Source organism: Paroedura picta, chromosome 13 (assembly GCF_049243985.1).
Source record: "Paroedura picta isolate Pp20150507F chromosome 13, Ppicta_v3.0, whole genome shotgun sequence".
Lineage (NCBI taxonomy): Eukaryota > Metazoa > Chordata > Lepidosauria > Squamata > Gekkonidae > Paroedura > Paroedura picta.
In genome coordinates this window covers 41,623,561-41,643,960 of record NC_135381.1, presented here as the reverse complement: position 1 = coordinate 41,643,960, position 20,400 = coordinate 41,623,561, and the positions used below count along the sequence as shown (strand labels likewise).

General features: G+C 46.8%; 1 protein-coding gene across 2 annotated transcripts in view; it reads left to right on the top strand.

Moving 5' to 3' along the window:
* COL4A6 (collagen type IV alpha 6 chain) overlaps positions 1-20,400 on the top strand; it is a 198,555-nt gene that overhangs the window by 52,617 nt on the left and 125,538 nt on the right. For both annotated transcript variants that reach the window (XM_077309299.1, XM_077309298.1), the window contains exon 4: positions 13,807-13,890. In XM_077309299.1, coding sequence (XP_077165414.1) covers positions 13,807-13,890 — 84 coding nt within the window. The remainder of the gene's footprint in view (positions 1-13,806; positions 13,891-20,400) is intronic.

The following is a 20,400-nucleotide window of genomic DNA, read 5'->3' as shown; positions in this document are numbered from 1 at the left end:
TTAGGATGCTTAGGGCTGATCCTGCGTTGAGCAGGGGGTTGGACTAGATGGCCTGTATGGCCCCCTCCAACTCTATGATTCTGTGATCCTATTTCAAGGAGTGCAACACAGCATAGATTGATCCATTTTAGCCTCACAACCACCCTATGAAATAGGTTATGTTGAGAATGAATGAAATCACTCAACGGGTTTCAGGGGGGAACTATGAACCCAAGTCTAATGATAAGAAGGTCCTCCTGCCTGAAGGAGTCTCAAAGCAGCTTGCAATCACCTTCCCTTCCTCTCCCTACAACAGATACCTTGTGAGGTAGGTGGGGCTGAGAGAGCTCTGAGAGAACTGCTCTGTGAGGACAGCTCTAATAGGACTGTGGTGACCCAAAGGTCACCGAGCTGGTCGCATGAGGGAGAGCTGGGAATCAAACCTCAGGCAAATGCCTTGTGGAGGAGCTCCCTTTTGCAGGCCCTGCGGAATTGTGGGAGTTCAGTCAGGGCCCTGATCTCTTTCGGGAGCTTGTTCCAACGTGTGCGGGCCAGTACTGAAAAGGCCCTGGCCCTCGTTGAGGACTGACGTGCTTCTTTGGGGCTAGGGATCTGCAGCCACTTGGAGGAGGCGAAGCTCTTTGAGGGGTATAGGCTCTTAGGTACACTAGTGTATGTGAAGAAACACCTTCTTGAAACACCTGAATCAAATATCCATCTTTTCATGTGTGTGTTGTGTGCAAAATGTTTGCACATTTGGTAACTTTGCTACAAGACCGTATAACCCCTGAAGGGGGCAGCTTTTTGGCTGGAAAGCTCTCCAAACTTCCTTCTTCATTCTCACCAAACCTCAAAAGCAGGGGTAGTCAAACTGCGGCCCTCCAGATGTCCATGGACTACAATTCCCAGAAGCCCCTGCCAGCGAATGCTGGCAGGGGCTTGTGGGAATTGTAGTCCATGGACATCTGGAGGGCCGCAGTTTGACTACCCCTGCTCAAAAGCAACAGTTTTTTAGTGAGAATTCTTCCAGTGCAAGGGGCCAAACCTAACAAGAGCAACAAATACGTGCTGGGGCAGAATTTAAAGCAATAAAATAAAATAAACAAAACCGAAAGTGTCATATCTCAGATGTCACAAAGGGGTTTCATTAACCCCTTTTACATAATCCTGTGTTTATTGAAATACTTGTACCTAACTTAATTTGTAAGGACACCAAGAGACCAAGCGATCACATTTCCCTGGATGCTGCTTGCATCTGCCAGGAGAAAATGGACAGCCTCTGCTGGAGATAATCTTACCTGTCTGGAAAGGAATTCTTTGCTAAGATTTATTTCAGATTAAACAGAACAGAATAGGGGCAGCCTAATGCACTCAGCCCTGAAAAGAATGCATTTGCCAGGGGAAAACGCAGAGATTAGATCTCATGCAATCAACATCTCAGCTATGACACCAAGAGAACCTAGCAAATCATAAACAGCAGACTGTCCTTGCATATAATTCACTCTTATATTCACAAATAGTCTTAACACTCAACGGTTCCACCATCTGGGGTATGATGTGAGGCTGAATGTTTCGGAAAAGCTAACTGCACCATTTTAGGAAACCATAACTAAGGATCAGTAGGTGGGAAGCATAAAACTGGAGTGGTACAACTTGCCCATTGCATCCCTCTGAATCAAGAGCTCTCCACGTGTGACACAAGTGCTCTTTGGAAAGCAATCCAAACCCAGGCAGAAATATGTACTGCCAAACCACAATCCCCACCACTGAACAAATCAGGACAGAACAGAAGATTTTGTTTCCCAGCTCTCAGGTTGATTCTCTTAGGAGGGAAAGGACCATACAATTCAAAAGAAATTCTGTCTAAACATCTGGAAGAAGTTCCTGACAGTTAGAGCGGTTTCTCAGTGGAACAGGCTTCCTCGGGAGGTGGTGGGTTCTCCATCTCTGAACATTTTTAATCAGAGGGTAGATAGCCATCTGACGGAGAGGCTGATTCTGTGAAGGCTCAAGGGGCTGGCAGGTGACAGTGGATGAGCGACAGGGTTGTGAGTGTCCTGCATAGTGCAGGGGGTTGGACTAGATGTTCCCATCCAACTCTATGATCCTATGATTCTATATTGTCAGCAGAACAATTTTGCAGTGTCCTTTGGATCTTTAGAATAGCCAGCTCTGGATTGAGAAGTTACTGGAAATATGAAGATGGACCTCAGCAGGGAGGTGATGGCCAAATGCCTACCTTCCTTAGCTGTCCTTTGCTCAAGATCCTTGTTGTCGTGGAGATCAGTTGAAATTGTGGGGGAAATTCTGGCCCTGCCTGGAGGGCTGGAAACCCTCTATTAGTCCCTTGGAGCAAGCGGTTGATCCGTATTTCTTCTGTAGACGTTCAGCATACACAGTGGGAGTCAGGGATGTCCTAACAGTAAATCACTTCTGTTGGAATCCCCAAGAGAGAACAGGAAACATGCTGTGGTTTGATTCCCTGTTCCTCCTCCACATGCAGTCAACTGGTTGACCTTGGGCTCATCACAGCCCTGATAGAAGCTGTTTTCACAGAGCAGCTCTTTCAAGGCTCTCTCAGCCCCAACTCCCTCACAGGGTGTCTGTTGTGGGGAGAGGAAAGGGAAGGTGAATGTAAGTCGCTTTGAGACTCCTTCCGGTAGAGAAAAGTGGCATATAAGAACCAACTCTTCTTCTTCAGTAATGTCAGGGCTCTCTCAGCCTCACCTCCCTCACAGGGGGTCTGTTGTGGGGAGAGGAAGGGAAGGCGATCAGAAGCCACTTTGAGACTTCTTTGGGCAGTGAAAACCATCCTCCTCCTTCTTCTTGAATCCTAGAATCATAGAGTTGGAAGGGGCCATTCAGGACAGCTAGTCCAGCCCCCTGCTTAACGCAGGATCATCTCAAAGCATCCTAAAGCATCCAAGAAAAGTGTGTATCAACCTTTGCTTGAAGACTGCCAGTGAGGGGGAGCTCACCACCTCCTTAGGCAGCCTATTCCACTGCTGAACTACTCTGACTGTGAAATTTTTTTTCATTCGCCTTTTTTACCGCTGCATCACACTGCCTGCTCATGTTTAGCTTACAATCAACAAGTACCCCAAGGTCTCATTAACACACAGGGCCTTTTCGCACGGGGATCTTTGTTGCAAATTGTTTGCGGAATGAAAAATCGCCATTTAAAATAGTGGAATTCGTCGTTATGCATACCTGCCTTTGTAGTGGAATCAGTTGCGTTTTTTAGCGTTTCCCACAGGCTTCCGGTCTCGGCAGAAATCGCTAGAAAGGAAGCGCTATTGCCAAGCTCGTCCCGCCCCTGGCCGTCAAGCAGCCAATGGGCAGCCGTTAGCATGCTCCCAAACAGCCCCTTTCCCTTTAAAAAAGGTTTAAAAAAAAAAAACAGACCCATAGCAACGAATCTAGGTAGATTCGTTGCAACGGAGAGACCCATCCAGCTGCCCGGTGTGTTTGAGCTGTCGTTTGATTGTATGATCGTTGGCACGCTGCCTCGAGTGATAAAAAAAAAATCCCCCCCCCCTCACGGGCCTGATTTTCGGCTGAATTAATGTGTAAAAAATAAAGGGACTGTATTTCAGCAAACGGGCTTTTATGTGGTTTGTGCTTAGTGACTAAAGGTGAAGGACTGAAGCCAGGGAAGCCTCTAAACAGAAAGAGGCTCGCTGGTGCGTTTATCCCCGCTCGCTCGGAGAAAGAAAAATGGCGATCGCTTCGCCGGAAGTTTGGAGGACAGGCTCGGGAGGAGGGACTTTGAAGAACCCGCAACAATGGTAACGCACAGGTCTTTAGTGTTGCAGATTGGTTGCAGGAGTGTATCGCTATCCGGAGGGTGAATCCACTTTTCTGGATTCCCCTGAAAGCGCTACAACGAAGCGCTTTTTGCTGATTGGTTTCAGGAGTGTTGCAGATTGTCTGCGACGTCGTGCGTTAAGGCAAATTAGTAGCGTTTTCAATTAGCAACCATTGTGCTATTTTGAAGCCGTGCGAAATGGCCCACAGTGTTACCTAGAAGTATATTCCCCATCCAGTAGGCATGCTTTTCATTTTTCTGACTCAGATGCAGAACTTTACACTTATCTTTATTAAATTGCATCTTGTTCTCATTTGCCCATTTTTCCATTGTGTTCCGATCTCGTTGAACTCTGTCTCTATCTTCTGGAGTATTTGCCAGTCCTCCCAATTTGGTGTCATCTGCAATCTTGATGAGTCGTCCCTCCACCCCCTCATCTAGATCATTAATAAATATGTTAAAAAGTACCGAGCCCCGAGCCCTGAGGTACCCCACTACTCACCTCCCTCCAGTCTGATGAAACACCATTAACAACAACTCTTTGAGTGAGGTTCTCTAACCAATTCCCTATCCACCTAACTATCTGAAAATCCAGATTGCAGTCCTTCAATTTATCTATCAGAACATCACGGGGAACCTTATCAAAAGCTTTACTAAAATTCAAGTAAACGACATCAACCGAATTTCCACGATCTAGCAAACCTGTTACTTGGTCAAAAAAGATTGGTCTGACAGGACCTGTTGGAGACAATTCCATGCTGACTTCCTTGGATCACCAAATTGTCCTCCAGATGTTTGCAGATCGCTCCCTTTAATATCTGCTCCATTATCTTCCCCAGAACAGAGGTCAGACTCACCGGTCTGTAGTTTCCTGGGTCATCTTTCCTCCCTTTTTTGAAGATTGGAATAATGTTTGCTCTCTTCCAGTCCTCCGGGACATCTCCAGTCCATAAAGAGGTCCCGAAGATGATGGACAAGGGTTCTGCAAGTTCTCCAGAAAGTTCTTTGAGCACTCTCGGGTGCATTTCATCCGGCCCAGGGGATTTGGACTCATCCAGTGCAGCTAAATGTCTCTCGACAACCTCTCTGCCCATGTCAACCTGCCACTCAGACACTATCCCTTAGCTACTGCCATCTCTAGAGGTGCCTAAACCCTTTGACCTGTGGGAAAAAACAGATGTAAAATAGGCACTAAGCCTTTCTGCTTTCTCTGCATCTTCCGTTAGAGTTTGTCCATCCGCACCCAACAGTGGGCCTATTGCCTCCTTTACTTTACGTTTGCTCCTCACATAACTGAAAAATCTTTTCTTGTTACAGTGGGCTTCCCTGGCCAATCTTAGCTCACTCTCAGCTTTGGCCTTTCTGATGATTGATCTACAGTGCCTAGTAACCTGTAGGAACTCTTCTTTAGAGCTCTGTCCTTCCCTGAATTTCCTGAACATTTCCCTTTTCTTTCTTAGTTCCTCTTGAAGTTCTCTGTTTATCCAAATAGGCTTCTTAGAGCTCCTGCAGTGTTTTTGTCTTTCTGGGATAGTCATGGATTGAGCATGCAATAGCTCTTGTTTGAGTAGAGCCCACATGCTCCCTTCCCTTCCAGCATTCTTGTCCATGGTATGACACTCATCATGTCTCTGAATGTATTAAAGTTTGCCCTACAAAAATCCAACATCAGCGTCTGGCTACAAGCTTCCTTGCCCCCCCATCTCAAAAGGAATTCAATGAGGACATGGTCACTTCCCCCTAGGGTCCCCACCTCCTTCACCTCATCCACCAACTCTTGCCTGTGGGTCAGTATCAAGTCCAGTATGGCTGAACCTCTTGATTTATCCTTCCTCGGGTGGGATAGAAAATTCAGTTAATAAACTGTGAAAACAGTTCAGTTGTTCTCTGTGTAGTCACTGTTGTTATTAGCAGGCATTATTTGTAATAATAATTAGCAGGCATTATTTAATTAATTAGCAGGCATTATTTAATTAGCAGGCATTATTTGTAAGTTCTGTTTCTACTTTTACCCATGGATCAAGTTCTGATTGGGGTGGGAGGGAAGATCTGTTTGCTCATGATTCTGATGTCAGCCAACCAGAATTAGTGCAACATCTCATTGTCTTGTGATGGTTCCTACAGACGACTGCATCACTTTTGTATTTAGATAAGCTATAATTAATGTAGACTTCCAGGCGTGTTGGCTATTTTGCTTGGTGGGCAGGTTGCCGGGGAGAACCTACCGGCTCTTAAAAATAAAGCGAAGCTAATGGGAAGGCACGACTTGGTCAGGTTTGCTCATTTTAACCTTACTTGCTCTCAAGGAGAACAATGGGGTGACCTTGGGCCGAATACCATGGGCAGCGTTTAAAACCGGGGGTTGATCTTCTACCTTTAGGGCTTATTTTGGGGTAAGCCAACCCTACCTTCCAATGGGGCTGATTCTATCCTTTCTGCATCTGACATGGGAATGGCCCCATTTAGAAACTTAATCTAGGATTGGGTTATGGAGTGCTGCAGGGAGCCCCTTCCAGGGCTCAGTGCTGCAGGGAGCCCCCTCCAGGTAGGGAGTACAGTGACTGCTGTATAAATGAAAGTACATTACTGGCCTGTGTTAACATTTCTGCTATTTTTTTGCTTGGGTCTAGCAGTCCTTACTTTATCCTTGCAGCGACAGCGTAAACCCAGTTATCCAGCAATAAACTTTTGGGAAAGCTTTCTGTGTGGCTGTGAAATTTGTGGGGGAAATGGCAGAAGCTTCATGCCAATAAACCATGAAACGGTGCTCTGGAAGTCAAGCATTCGATATGGGCATCAGAAAACTACATAAAGCCATTGAAAAGGATTGCTTTCTTTTATTCCATTATGCCCTGCCGAGGTCCCTCCAGAAATTACACCCTCCCCAGGTTCTACAAACTCACATTTGGCAACCTGTCAAGTGTCTTCTCTTGAGACATATAGGGAAGATACAAGAGCACCACTTTATTTTGAAGCCCCCATTAAGTTCCTCGTTCTTAGTATAGAAAACAGCCTTTCTCAACTTTTTTAGTGTTGAGAAGCCCCTGAAACATTCTTCAGGCTTCAAGGATCCCAGAAGTGGAATGATGGTGCAGAATATGTTCGGGAAGCATGGCCCCTCCCCTTCCTACCCGCTCTAGGCCCACTAGGACGTCTTGGGTACATATGTCCATTTTCAGCTTTGCGGATCATTGGAAGAACCCAAATAATTTTGATAACCCCCTCAAACTGAGCTTCTGTGTTCATAACATTGCAACCATTTTGGCTCCTCCAGATACAATTCAAGTAGGAAGCAGTGACAGCAAAAGGAAAGGAAGGGATTGGCAGGCGGCGGTGGTGATTGTTTTATTATCTTGACGGTGTTTTGAGATTTCATGGGAAGGAGCCGCGGATTTTATGTTACCAATTTGATAGGACGTTCCCTGGTAAGAACAGACCATTGTTGAACTTTGGAGGCTTCGAACATATTTTCAGGAAGGGACAGTTCTGCGTGACTAAACTTTTGGAATTCCTTTGGCAATATTGCTGGCCTTGACAGAGTAAATCGCTAACTGGCCTTTGAGGAGTTAAAACATAATCTGAACCCCTCCCCAGTGACTGTACTCCACTTAAGAGGCCTTCAAGCTATGGAGGAGCATTGGAGTGAATCCTTGGAATGGTCACTCTGTCAGAGGAAAGGAAAAGGCAGAGATAGGCCAAACTTATTCAGGTACATTAATTAATAAGGTGATGGTGGATTCCCAAGAACAGAGATGGCCATTGTTTACATGGCCTGTTTCTGTCAGTTTTGCAAGAAACGGCACATTGTACGGCTCTTTGCTATTCACGGAGGCTGGTGGGCTGAAGCCAGCTTACCCCTCGGAGAAACAAAGTCCCATGTTACGCAAACAGCCCTGGGCATTTGACTTCCATCCCGAATGGCATGAATGCAGTCGCCCCAGAGATTCTTTTGCTTGCAGCATGGCTTGGGAGGAGAAGAGGCCAGAATTAACCCATCAAACCTGTCGCTCGGTATTCTGTACACCACGGAGGCCCTTTGTTTTGTTCAGGAACGCTGCTCTTCTAAACAGTGCAGATATTTTAGGTTCCCTCCATTATGCATTGTCGTTGGGGTTTATAGAGGCTGGAGGCCTCAAATTTAGTATGATTTTTTTTCTCTGTTTTGTTACGAGGGCTGCTTTTGTGGCCTGACTTGGAGCCTCAGAGTAAACTTCTTTATATTTGCTTAGCAGAGGGTTCTTCCTCTTTTAGGGCGAAGGACTAGTCCTCTTTCTGTCTCAAACTCTAAGAAAATGCTGGATTTAGGATTGGATCTTGCCCATTTTGGAAGGAAATGGGTAATTAGGCCTGTGTAAGAGTCACAGAATCACAGAGTTGGAAGGGGCCATACAGGCCATCTAGTCCAACCCCCTGCTCAACACGGGATCAACACAAGAGGGCACGGAACTGTGAGGATTGTATAAAACAGGGGTAGTCAAACTGCAGCCCTCCAGATGTCCATGAACTACAATTCCCAGGAGCCCCCTGCCAGCGTTCGCTGGCAGGGGGCTCCTGGGAATTGTAGTCCATGGACATCTGGAGGGCCGCAGTTTGACTACCCCTGGTATAAAACCTTCCCTCCCCAAAGCTTAGTGTGAATTTGGTTAGCAAAGGAGAGGGATATGAGCCCTCGTCAAAGGGAATCCCAGGCCACGCCAGACTGGTCTAGGGAATGTGTGAGGCAGCCTTCCTCAACTTTTTTACTGTTGATAAACGCCTGAAACGTTCTTCAAGCTTTGAGACACCTCAAAAATGGCACAACTGTGCAGAATATGGTTAGGAAGCATAGCTGTATACAAACCCATTCGGTGTCCCTTCCATTCCCACCCCTTCCAGGCCCATCACTGGCCACTTTAGGAGAGAGAGGGAGGGTCAACATGATCATATCACTCGATATATGTTCAACAAATTTAAAATGCAAATATATCGTATTTGCTGGCGTATAAGACCACTTCCCCCCCCCCTGAAAAAACATGCCTCCAAGTGGGGGGGGGGGTCGTCCTATATGCCGGGTGCCCTTGAGTTGGGATAGACAGAGCTGCCCATAGTGGCCTCCCGATGCCCACCCGGTGCCCATAGTGATCCTCATTCTACATTCCATCCAGGATCGCGCGGTATCCAGCGTAGCCGCGGCGGGTCATCAGCGTGGCTGCGGCGAGCATCAGCAGCGAGACAGGGGTGCCAGCCTTTTCGGCATGACCAGCCCGTTCTGCTCAGTGGGAAGCAGCGGTGCTACGGCCCGCCCCTCGTCTACGCAGAGCTCGCACATGTGCACTTGCGCACTAGTGCCTGTCACAGGGAGATGCAGGGGCGGGCCGGAGGTGCTGCAGTTGCGCTGCGGCCGTACAATGGCGACAATGACAGGTCCTGTAATGTAATGTAACAAACTCTATATTTTGAATGTTGGGGGGTCGTCTTATACGGCCAGTCGTCTTATACGCCAGTAAATACGGTATAATTAATTAATTCACTCCCACCCATTCAGGGGACCCTTCCAGGGCCATCCAGAAGCCCCAGGGCTTCATGAAACCCTGGTTGAGAAAGCCTGGTCTAAGGAGTGTGTTTAGGTTTAGCAGCTCTGAGTTGGGACATACCTGGAGTTGTTTGGGGTAGAGCCTGGGAAGGCAGCATTTGGGGAGGGAAGGAACTTCCTAGAGTCCACCCTCCAAAGGAGCTGTTTCCTCCAAGGGAACTGATCTTTGTAGTCTGGGTAACAACTAACATATTAGGTCTCCAGGCCTCACCTAGAGATGGCAACCCCAGATGTGCAGGTTGCATTTGGGCAGCCTTAAACCTGAAAAAGGGTTCATTAGCATAGATTCAAATGGGTAGCCATGTTGGTCTGAATAAACTCAGAGTCTACTGGACTCTGATTTTATTGTTCATTTGGTATGTTTGCTTTTGAGCCAAATCCAAAACGAGCCATTTATGCCTCTAACATCGGTGCCCAAAGAGACTGATGGCTGTTTGATCTACTCAATTCCAATGGGCATGGGTTTTGCAGAAAACCTAAACAGAAATGAGACCATGTTGTGAAAGCAAACAGCAGGTGCACCGTGGGTTGTGGAATCTTGGTTATTTTGCCATAACATGCCCAGATGAACATAAAGAAAACTGAATGGAAGGAAATATAGACCAGCCCATCCTGCAGATGTTGGAGAATGCACTTCCAATTTGCTTTTGCGGCTGGATTTTCCTGTCCAGAACTGGAAAATTTACTTCTAAAGTGCATTGAAATTGCATTGTCCAGGGGGTGTGGAATGGTGGTTGGGAATTGGGTCGGCATTCCTGCAGGGCTGAAGAGGGAGGCTGCCTGGGGGCAGTGACTCAGCAAACAGTCCGAAATCTTGGAAGAAGCTAATTCCAAGTGAATCATGACAGCATTTCAGAAATCCCATAGAGTTTTCCATTTTGAATGAGCTAGTTCCTGAAGAGATAGTGACAGGATTGTTCCCTGGGCCAGCTTCAGCATTTCTTGCAAAGCAAGGAGGCTTTGAAAACAGAATGCATCCAGTTTAAAGCACATGGCTGTTTTCTATTTAAGTCGTTTGGGAGTATCTAATGTCAGCTCCTTCCCTTAAATAAAATGCTTGTGACATGTTACACCTGGTCTTCCGCTAGCTGGCTTCTTCCCCTTCTCAGGTTTCTTTCATTCACAAGTAAGCAGAATGACCTGTACCTACGAGAAAGGAAACTTAAAAATATAGTACAACAAAATCAGAGTCCAGTAGCACCTTTTAAGATCAACAAAGGTTACTGGACTTTGATTTTGTTGTGCTACTTCAGGCCAACATGGCTACTCATTTGAATCTATCTTTAAAAATATAGTGGGAACATGAAATTTCTTTCAGGAAAAATCGATCCATTTCCAAGGAATATCCAAGTGAATACACTCGGTTGCAATAGGATGAGGCACTTCGGAGATACATGCTCCAGAAGATTGTCTGGGAGAGCAGTAAAATTGGGGTGGGAAGCAAATACACGAAACGTTCCATTGTGTTCAGATCTCGTTGAACTCTGTCTCTATCTTCTGGAGTATTTGCCAGTCCTCCCAATTTGGTGTCATCTGCAAACTTGATGAGAAGTCCCTCCACCCCCTCATCTAGATCATTAATAAATATGTTAAAAAGTACCGGGCCGAGCACCGAGCCCTGAGGTACCCCGCTACTCACCTCCCTCCAGTCTGATGAAACACCATTGACAACTAATAATCCCTCCTTGTTCAGGGTGGGGCACTGGATCTAATCTAATGTAATGAGAGCCGGGGCCGAGATGAATTTGGAAACCAGTTGGAAAACCCCTCCCCCGGGACTCTGCCCCGGCCTCAACCATATGCCTGGGAGAAGAGCTCCATCTTACAGGCCCTGCGGAAAGCTGGTAACTCCAGCAGGGCCCTTAGCTCTTCCGGGATCTCATTCCACCAGGTTGGGGCCACGACTAAAGAGGTCCTGGCCGTGGTCAAGGCCAGGCGAACATCCTGGGGGCCCGGGACAACCAGTAAAGTCATACCCGCAGAGCGAAGGGCCCTGCGGGGGGCATAAGCAAGCAAGCGGTCCCACAGGTAGGCAGGACCCAGACTGCATATGGCCTTAAAGGTTAATACCTTGAACCTGACCTGGAAACAGACAGGTAACCAGTGCAGTTGACGAAGCACCAGCTTGATATGGGTCCTCCAAGATGTCCCAGTGAGGACCCTCGCAGCCACATTTTGTACCAGCTATAACGTCCGGATCATGGACAAGGGCAGGCTGGCGTGGAGCGAGTTACAATAGTCTAATATGGAAGTGACCGTTGCATGGATCACAGTGGCCAGGTTTTCTGAGGACAGGTAGGGCGCTAGTAGCCGGGCTTGGCGAAGATGGAAAAAAGCCGTCCTGGCTACTTTCGTGACCTGAGCCTCCATTGAAAGGGAGGCATCAAAAGTCACCCCCAAATTCCTGGCAACCAGTGCAGGTGTTAATTGCACCCCATCCAGGCATGGGAGGCGCGCTTCCTGGTCCTGCCCTCTTCTTCCTAGCCACAGGACCTCCATCTTTCCAGGCATCCCAAGCCTTGAGATTTGGCCTCAAATTTCAGTATTTTTAACATCTCTGGACAGAGTAGTAAAATCTCAGGCTAAAGGGTTGTTGTACATGCAGTTCCCCAGAAGACCAGAGCTTGAGATCCCAGCTGGGGATCATAAGAATAGCCAATTAGGAGTTTAAGATCCCAGCTGGTCATCATAAGAACATCCAAAGAGGAACAAGGATTACTGCTGTCCTGTAACTCAGCGGTCCGCAAGCTTTCGTTTGCTGTGGACTGCTGCGGCGTAGTGGGTGGAGAGGGCGGCCCAGGGGCCGGCGCACGCGCGGCAGCCCCAGCGCAAACGCGCGTGCACGGCAGTCCGCACATGCGCATTTGCGCCGCCGCCATACTGACGGCCGCGGCTCCCCCTCCCGGCCCCTCCGGGCTGCCAGCAAATCGGCCACCAAAGCGGCCGATTAGCTTGCGGCTCGGCAAGCTTCTCTTCCCTCCCCTCCCGAAGCGAGAAGCTTGCCGGGCCGCGAGCTAATCGGGCGCTTTGGCGGCCGATTTGCTCGCGGCCTGGTGAGCTTCTCGCTTCAGGGGGGAGGGAAGAAGGAGCCGCGGCCCGGCGCCGAGGCCTTCGCGGCCCAGCACCGGGCCACGGCCCGCGGGTTGGGGACCACTACTGTAACCAATGAAATACCTGAGTTAATGGCCAATGAGAGATCTCTGCTTAGGACCAATGGGGTTGCTGGGTGGGAAGATCCTTTTGTTCTGTATGTGTATATAAGTTGGGACTGTTGGTGGGTTTTTCTCAGTTGAGTTTTGTCTCTTATAACTTCATGCTGAGATCACAATAACAAGCTGGTTGAACTCTCAGCTGTCCTGGCTTATTTCGAACTCAGGGATTGAACACGGGTCAGAAAGAGGAGGCTGCTTTTGGCTTAGTTTGACAGTTTTTCCTTTTCACTCTGCCCCTCCCCCTCAATCCTCTGCTCTGCTCTTGAGTGCCAGAAATACAACCCATGGAATAGCTTTATTAGGACCAACCCAACGTGGAAGAGTTTCAGGTTTTCATGTTCCCAAGAGCTCTTCCTTGAGGCCATTTGGTACACAGTTTTTAAAGGGTGGGTGGATTTGTTTCCCTCAGTTATGCTGTTAAGAACAGTTCCTCCTGCCAGGCCCAGCATATGCTGGATGTTCGGAAAATCAAAGAAGATTTGGGTTTCAGGCTTTCCCCCCAAACCCACTGAGCCCCGTCTCCTGGTCATCCTGGTCCCACCCATTAATTTCTAGCCCTGGCTTGTTGCATCTAAAAATTTGAACCTGAAGAGACAGGTTCAACCCATTCAGAATGGGTTAATCTGTGCAAGCAGAAATCAAGGGAGCAGATAGTGTTTTGACTATATGTGAAGCATACACATGACATTAGGACTCCACAGAGTTGAAATCGGAAACTCATTTCCTTTTAATGTGGGATTTGCAGCAGTAGTCAAATGGCATGGCCACCACTACATGCCGTATGATCTGCAGAAGTTGGAGTTACCAGGGGACGGAGGGGCCTATCCTAAACATTTGTAAAGTGGTCTTACAATCTGTAAAATGCTCATGGTCCCACAGTGTTCCAGCAATGGATTAGAATTTTTTTTTTTTGACAGCCATTTTAAATCTTTTGTGATTAATTCCACACAGCTAAAATAAATATCAAATTCGTCTTGGAATGGCTCTTCAAGAATGGTGCATGACTAAATATTGTCCCTGACCAGGGTGGCTGGCATGACAATATTTGAAATCTGCATTTTTTGCTTTTGCTTGTCAGTATATTTCAAACACGACATCCTGTATGTGCCAAGCCTGTCCAAGGACTCATAAAACAAACGATTTCTGAGTTTTGTTATAACTATGGAAACTTCAAGTATTTATTAACTCATGTTCCCCCACCCCCTTTCTCTCTCTCTCTCCTTCTTTTTTAACAGGGTGGGAAGAAATTTTATCATGGACCATGCGGGGGTCGGGACTGCAGTGCAGGCTGCACATGCTTTCCAGAGAAAGGTGCTCGGGTAAGTTGGCACATTTATTTGGTGATGAGAACTGGTCCTTGGTCATCTTATCTCAGCTGTCCTTCTTTCAAGGCAAACAGAGTTAGCTTCAGTCTGCTGGCTTTGTAAGGCAAGGCCTGTGGGCTTCTTGGAGTGAACAACTGCATCGGGTCTCTGGCATTATAACCTCTTGAGAAGATTGTAGGGTTGTAGCCCTTACAATCAGTCTTTCCCCAAGTGAACCTTCTAACGAGGGAAGCATCGTGGGTATCCGTGTTCCTACAGCAAAACCACCATATGAAAAGCAGTAAGGATGAGGCTGACTGGAAAACTTTAAGGATCCTTCGGACAGCAAACATTTTAAAGCCATTTTTTAGAGCCACGCACTTACAAAATTTGCAGGCGGCTGGTATGCCCCAAGGAAAGGTGTTGATCCTTGTTCCACCTGCTGCGAGGACAAGTCCAATTTTAAGACAGTGTGGAAGACAGAAGGCTGCTCCCAACCTGTAATCATTGGATTGGATTCTGCACATTGGGAGGAGTGGGGAATCAAACCTGGCTTACCAGATTAGAAGGCGCTACTTTTAACCATCGCACCATGTTGGCTCTATGCCAGGGGTAGTCAAACTGCGGCCCTCCAGATGTCCATGGACTACAATTCCCAGGAGCCCCTGCCAGCGAACGCTGGCAGGGGGCTCCTGGGAATTGTAGTCCATGGATATCTGGAGGACCGCAGTTTGACTACCCCTGCTCTATACCATGCTGGGTCGAAAGCGACTGCAGTGGCTGAAATTGAAAGGCGTGTGGGAAGAACCAGAATTCCATAGGCAGTTGGGTCAATGCCACTGCTTTTTGTTTTTTAATGGGTAAGATGTGTAGCTATTAGGCCGATGGCTTCATACCACTTAAGAATTTTCCAGCCATGGCATGTTCAATCTTTCAATAAAGAAGCATCCTTAGTATCTGCCACTCACCAAAACTGAACCCACCATCAGCTGCTCGGACTATGATATAATCCTTGGGTTGGTTTCGGGCCTCGTCTTTGTGTCTTTTCCCATTTCTAGAGTTCAGCCAGATTGTTTGAACTGACCGCAGCACTGTTGACCTTGCAATTTAAACTCCTGGTTTCCCCTTTGTTAACATGTCACAAAAGTTTTAGACTGTTTTCGTTTCTGACCTGGGAACTTGGACAAACTTTAGCTTTATTTCTTACTCAAGCTAAAACTATTAGGCCTAGATATAGCTTTGGGTGGGGGGGATGTCCTGTACAGCTGAGGCCTCATACAGAGACTATTCTACATGTATAGAAATTCTGTAAACACGGAAGGCAGGCAGTCTTCATACCAGTATGTCAGCTAGGGTTGCCATCTCCAGCCTGGGAAATGCCAGGAAATTTGGGACATGGAGCCTGAGGAAGATGGGATTTGGGGAGTGGGGAGAACTCAGTAGGAGATATTGCTGAATAATCCACCCTCCAAAGCAGTTGTTTTCTCCAGGGGAAGCATAACAATCTGCTCCAAGATGTCTAAACTTTCAGGAATCAAGCAGGAAAGTGTTAGCATATAGCTTTTGTTGCAGCCACACAGCCCTCAGTGTCCCTTGAGAGTTGTTAGTTACGTTCCAGCTTCTCTGACTTGATCCTGCAACAACTCATCACTTTCAGCAGGTAGCTGAGGTCTAGCCATAAGGCAAGTGCTTGTCCTTCTAGCCTGCAGCTCTGCTCTAAATCTATGCTTTTGTTATTGTTGCTATTGTTTTTGTTTTTGTTATTCTTGTTGCTGTTGTTGTTGTTGTTGTTGTTAGAATCATAGAATCATAGAGTTGGAAGGGGCCATACAGGCCATCTAGTCCTGCTCAACTTAGGATCAGCCCAAAGCATACTAAAGCATACAAGAAAAGTGTTTCTCCAACCTTTGCTTGAACACTGCCAGTGAGGGGCAGCTCACCACCTCCTTAGGCAGCCTATTCCAGTGCTGAACTGCTCTGACTGTGAAAATTTTTTTCCTGATATCTAGCCTGTATCATTGTACTTGTAGTTTAAACCCATTACTGCGTGTCCTTTCCTCTGCAGTCAACGGGAACAGCATCCTGCCCTCCTCCAAATGACAACCTTTCAAATACTTCAAGAGGGCTATCATGTCCCCTCTCAACCTCCTTTTCTCCAGGCTGAACATTCCCAAGTCCCTCAACCTATCTTCATATGGCTTGGTCCCTTGGCCCCAGATCATCCTCGTCGCTCTCCTCTGTACCCTTTCAATTTTATCTATGTCCTTCTTGAAGTGAGGCCTCCAGAACTGCACACAGTACTCCAGGTGTGGTCTGACCAGTGCCGTATACAATGGGACTATGACATCTTGTGATTTTGATATGATGCCCTCTGATAGCCCTCTTTAAGAATTTGAAAGGTTGTCATTTGGAGGAGGGCAGGATGCTGTCCCCGTTGGCTGCAGAGGAAAGGATGCGCAGTAATGGGTTTAAACTACAAGTACAACGATATAGGCTAGATATCAGGGGAAAAATTTTCAGTCAGAGTAGTTCAGCAGTGGAATAGGCTGCCTAAGGAGGTGGTGAGCTCCCCCTCACTGGCCGTCTTCAAGCAAAGGTTGGATACACACTTTTCTTGGATGCTTTAGGATGCTTTGGGCTGATCCTGCGTTGAGCAAGGGGTTGGACTAGATGGCCTGGATGGCCCCTTCCAACTCTATGATTCTATGATTCTATTTATTATTATTATTATTATTATTATTATTATTATTATTATTATTATTCGATTTATTTCCCACCACTCCCTACAGGCTCGTGGCGGGTAACACTAGTCTTAAAACCCCCGTTAAAACCCCTGCTAAAAGACTATAAAAAGGCTATTTTAAAAAAGACTATAAAAGACTATTAAAAAAAAAACATCCAATGGACAATGCAAAAGATTTGACGTAAAAACCTGGAAACCAGTCAGAGGTGAAACACAGCATAAATATTATGACATGGCCTATTAAACACTAGATTCCACTAGATTTCACTTTAGTCCTGCTTATAGCCCAGAGTGCCCCGCAATACTAATGTCATATGTAAAAACTAATGCAAAACCTTCAACGACATAAATCAAACCTATGGGAGGCTCTCCCTTCAAAATTCACCATACAAGACCAACGTGAGCATCTGAAAAGCAACAGATGGCTTATCTATGTCCCAGAAGCAGCTTTGCAGACGATCTGGAAGGGAACCAGAAATCACAGTTTGACAACCAAGCCTGGAGGCCATTTCAAGATGTTCTCATTTAGTGTGGGATGGATGAGGTTATGAATCTGGTCTAAGCTCAGATAAACCATGTGTATGCAGCTGTATGGATCTCCTCTGGTCAAGATTCTAATCAGTTTCCCAAAGCAACACCCTTTGGAGCATATGGGTGGGTGGGGGAAACAACCACCAGAAAGAGTAATGCAACTTACTATGTTGGCTGCAAAGCACTCAAGGAGCCAGACCAGGGGTAGTCAAACTGCGGCCCTCCAGATGTCCATGGACCACAATTCCCAGGAGCCCCTGCCAGCATTCGCTGGCAGGGGCTCCTGGGAATTGTAGACCATGGACATCTGGAGGGCCGCAGTTTGACTACCCCTGAGCCAGACGTTCATTTGTACTGGACACTCTGCTTCAGAGTGGGCGCCTAGTAAGGAAGGTTGACTTGCTCTACTGGGTAGGGTAGGCCAACATTTGACTTCTAGCACAGCTGCTTGGAGAGAAGGTTCCAAGCCACAAAAGAGTCTTATTTCAAGCCTTAGCATGACTGAAGGGTCAACAGATGGCCTCCTTAAGTATCTTTCCCAAAGAGTCATTGTGACACAAATTCCCAGATGTTTGGAAGCAAGATAAGACCAGCAGCATCTAAACGTCTTGAGACAGCTTTGCAAACACTCGCCAGGTCTGTATTGTATTGTAGCCCCAGCCTACAGGTCCGGTCTTGATCACAAGTCTTTGCATCTGGTGGGGTTAAACAGCTGCAATGCAAGTTCACAGACGCACCCAGGTCCAACTAATGGCCGGGACTCACTGTTCCGAGTGGGAGAGAGCAACTGTAGACTAATTGCTTAATGCCCCATTTGGCAGCCGTCCCCCATTTTGGAAATAACAAAGAGTGGGTCTCAGTGGTGGTTAATAAGAACAACATTGGCATAGCGAGTTTGTTTGACTTAACTATTACCTCATTTTCACCTGAAATGGTGCCAAATCCATTTCAAATAACAGCTAACAGATGGTCGGGATTCCATCCCCAAATTAAACAGTATTACTCGTTCCCCCATCCCCTTTAATGTTTGCCCTTTGGGAGGAAAAGATACCCTGATCCCTTTACTGGCGAGAGTTAAGACCACTGACAAATATTGAAAGGCTTTGCATTTGTTATGGATTAGAGGGTCTTGAATGATCATATCACGTCAAAACAGTTTTTTTAAGAATTAAAAAAAACACAGTAGGAACTAAGTCTGCATCTGAAAGTTCAAAGAATGGATGAAAGAAGAAGAGTTGGTTTTTATATCCCACTTTTCACTGCTTTTCAGTGGCTCAAAGGGGCTTCCAATTGCCTTCCCTTCTTCCCCCCACAACAGACACCCTGTGAGGTAGGCGAGGCTGAGAGAGCTCTGAGAGAGCCTGTTCTATGAGAACAGTACTATCAGGGCTGTGACTAGCCCAAGGTCACCCAGCTGGCTGTATGTGGAGGAGCAGGGAAGCAAATCCAGCTCACCAGATTAGAAGCCATTGCTCTTAAACACCACACTAAGCTGGCTGACATGATATGTGAAGTACTTAGTAGGTTTTAAGGGTCAGGGTGCTTTGGCAGCGTAGACAACTTGTTGCTTTCTCACTGGCGTGACATGGCATACCCCCTTTCTAACAGTTTTCCCAAACTAGAGGGGTTTTTTTCTTATAAGGGAGAAAATCTGTTTTTAAATTCTTCATTCTGGGTTGTTTCCCTTGCGATTGGAACCAGGGTTGTACCCAGCGGCGTCCAAATCAGGTGTTCCCGGCTGATTCGGACTCCGCCACACACAACCCACTTAGAATACTTCAGGAGAGGTTGGAGGCTCCATCTGTTACGAATAGTTATGATCATAAGGAAATGACTGTGTAGGCTTTTAAAAGTCTTTGTGCCTGATCTGCTTTCCCCCACTAAATCCCTTGTCTCTGTGGAAAGTAGATCAGAGAATGGGCTGTGGCATTCTGGCTTGTGCAGAGATGCCTCTCCATCAGATTTGTTCCTTCCAGAAATTAGGAAGCCTGCTTCACAGACAAACAGTACTGACCAGAATTGCTTTTCCACTCCAGAGATATATCTACTACTAAGTTGTTGTTGTTTTTTTAAAGCTGGCAAGAAAGGAAAGAATTCACGGGTGCAAGAGGATAGGGTAGGTAGGGGGAACGAGAGCATTATCTCTGTGGACGCTTTGTTGCTAGTGTAACTGCCTTTCCTTTGACAACACAAATTAGTCTAACAGGAATTTGTCCCTGTATGGAAGCTGCCTCAGACTCCGTTTAGTACAGCCAGCGATAATGCCAGAGGCGGAGAATGTTATGTGCATGTAGGAGACGGACTGAGGAGTAAAACCAGGAGCGTTCGTACAGAGATACAAGACACCTTCCACAGTAGGCCTCCTCTCACTACAGGTCCGCCACACTGGCTGGGACCAGGCAGCAGCAAGAAAGTCAAAGGACATTCTCTCATGCTGAAATTTCAAGACAGAGCTCTGGCGGTGCTCTCCAAAGTGGCCAAAGCGCACCAGAGCGTGCAACCCTATTCCCAACCCTATTCTGCATGGTCTTGCCACTTCTGGGGTTTCTCAAAGCCTGAAGAATGTTTCAGGGGTTTCTTAACAGTAAAAAAGTTGAGAAAAGCTTGTATAAACTTTTGAGAACGAAGGTTCCTTTTTGGCAGATATCAGGCCTGGTCCCTGTCACATTTAGGCTCAGCTGGCAGCAGCTCTTAAGGTCTCAGGCAGAGAAAGCTCTTCTAATGATTTCATAGAAGGCAGCTTCATACGTCTCCATGAAATCCCATTAAAGGAATACAGTTCTTAGGATTCGCTTGCATGTCAGTCCTGCTTTTCAGGCAGAAATTGCTTCCCGGAGCAGCTGAAAGCAGCACCTTAGATCTCAATTAAATTGTAATGCACAATGCTGCCTTGGAGAAGGGTTTCCAGCCAGTTCTAATTCCAAGGCAAACAGGAATCATTAGTAAGGTTGGGTAGTGCTCTGCGAATGTTGTGAAGATGTTCTCTCCTGATACATCCCTGGAGATAAAAGGAATTGAATCTGGGACCTCCAGCATCAAAGCAGGTGCTGGGTCAAGCAAAAACGCTTCGGTGGATGGACAGGTAATGAGGAGAAGCTGCTCTGAAAGAGTCAAGCAGAAAGTTTCAGGGACAAAAACAGGAAAATGGTGACATGGAAGCTCTCCAGAAATGTAAAGCTGGTGTCTATCAAATGAATCATTGACTCAGTGGCATGGTATCTGAGGAAATGTACTTGCACCTGAAAGTTTAT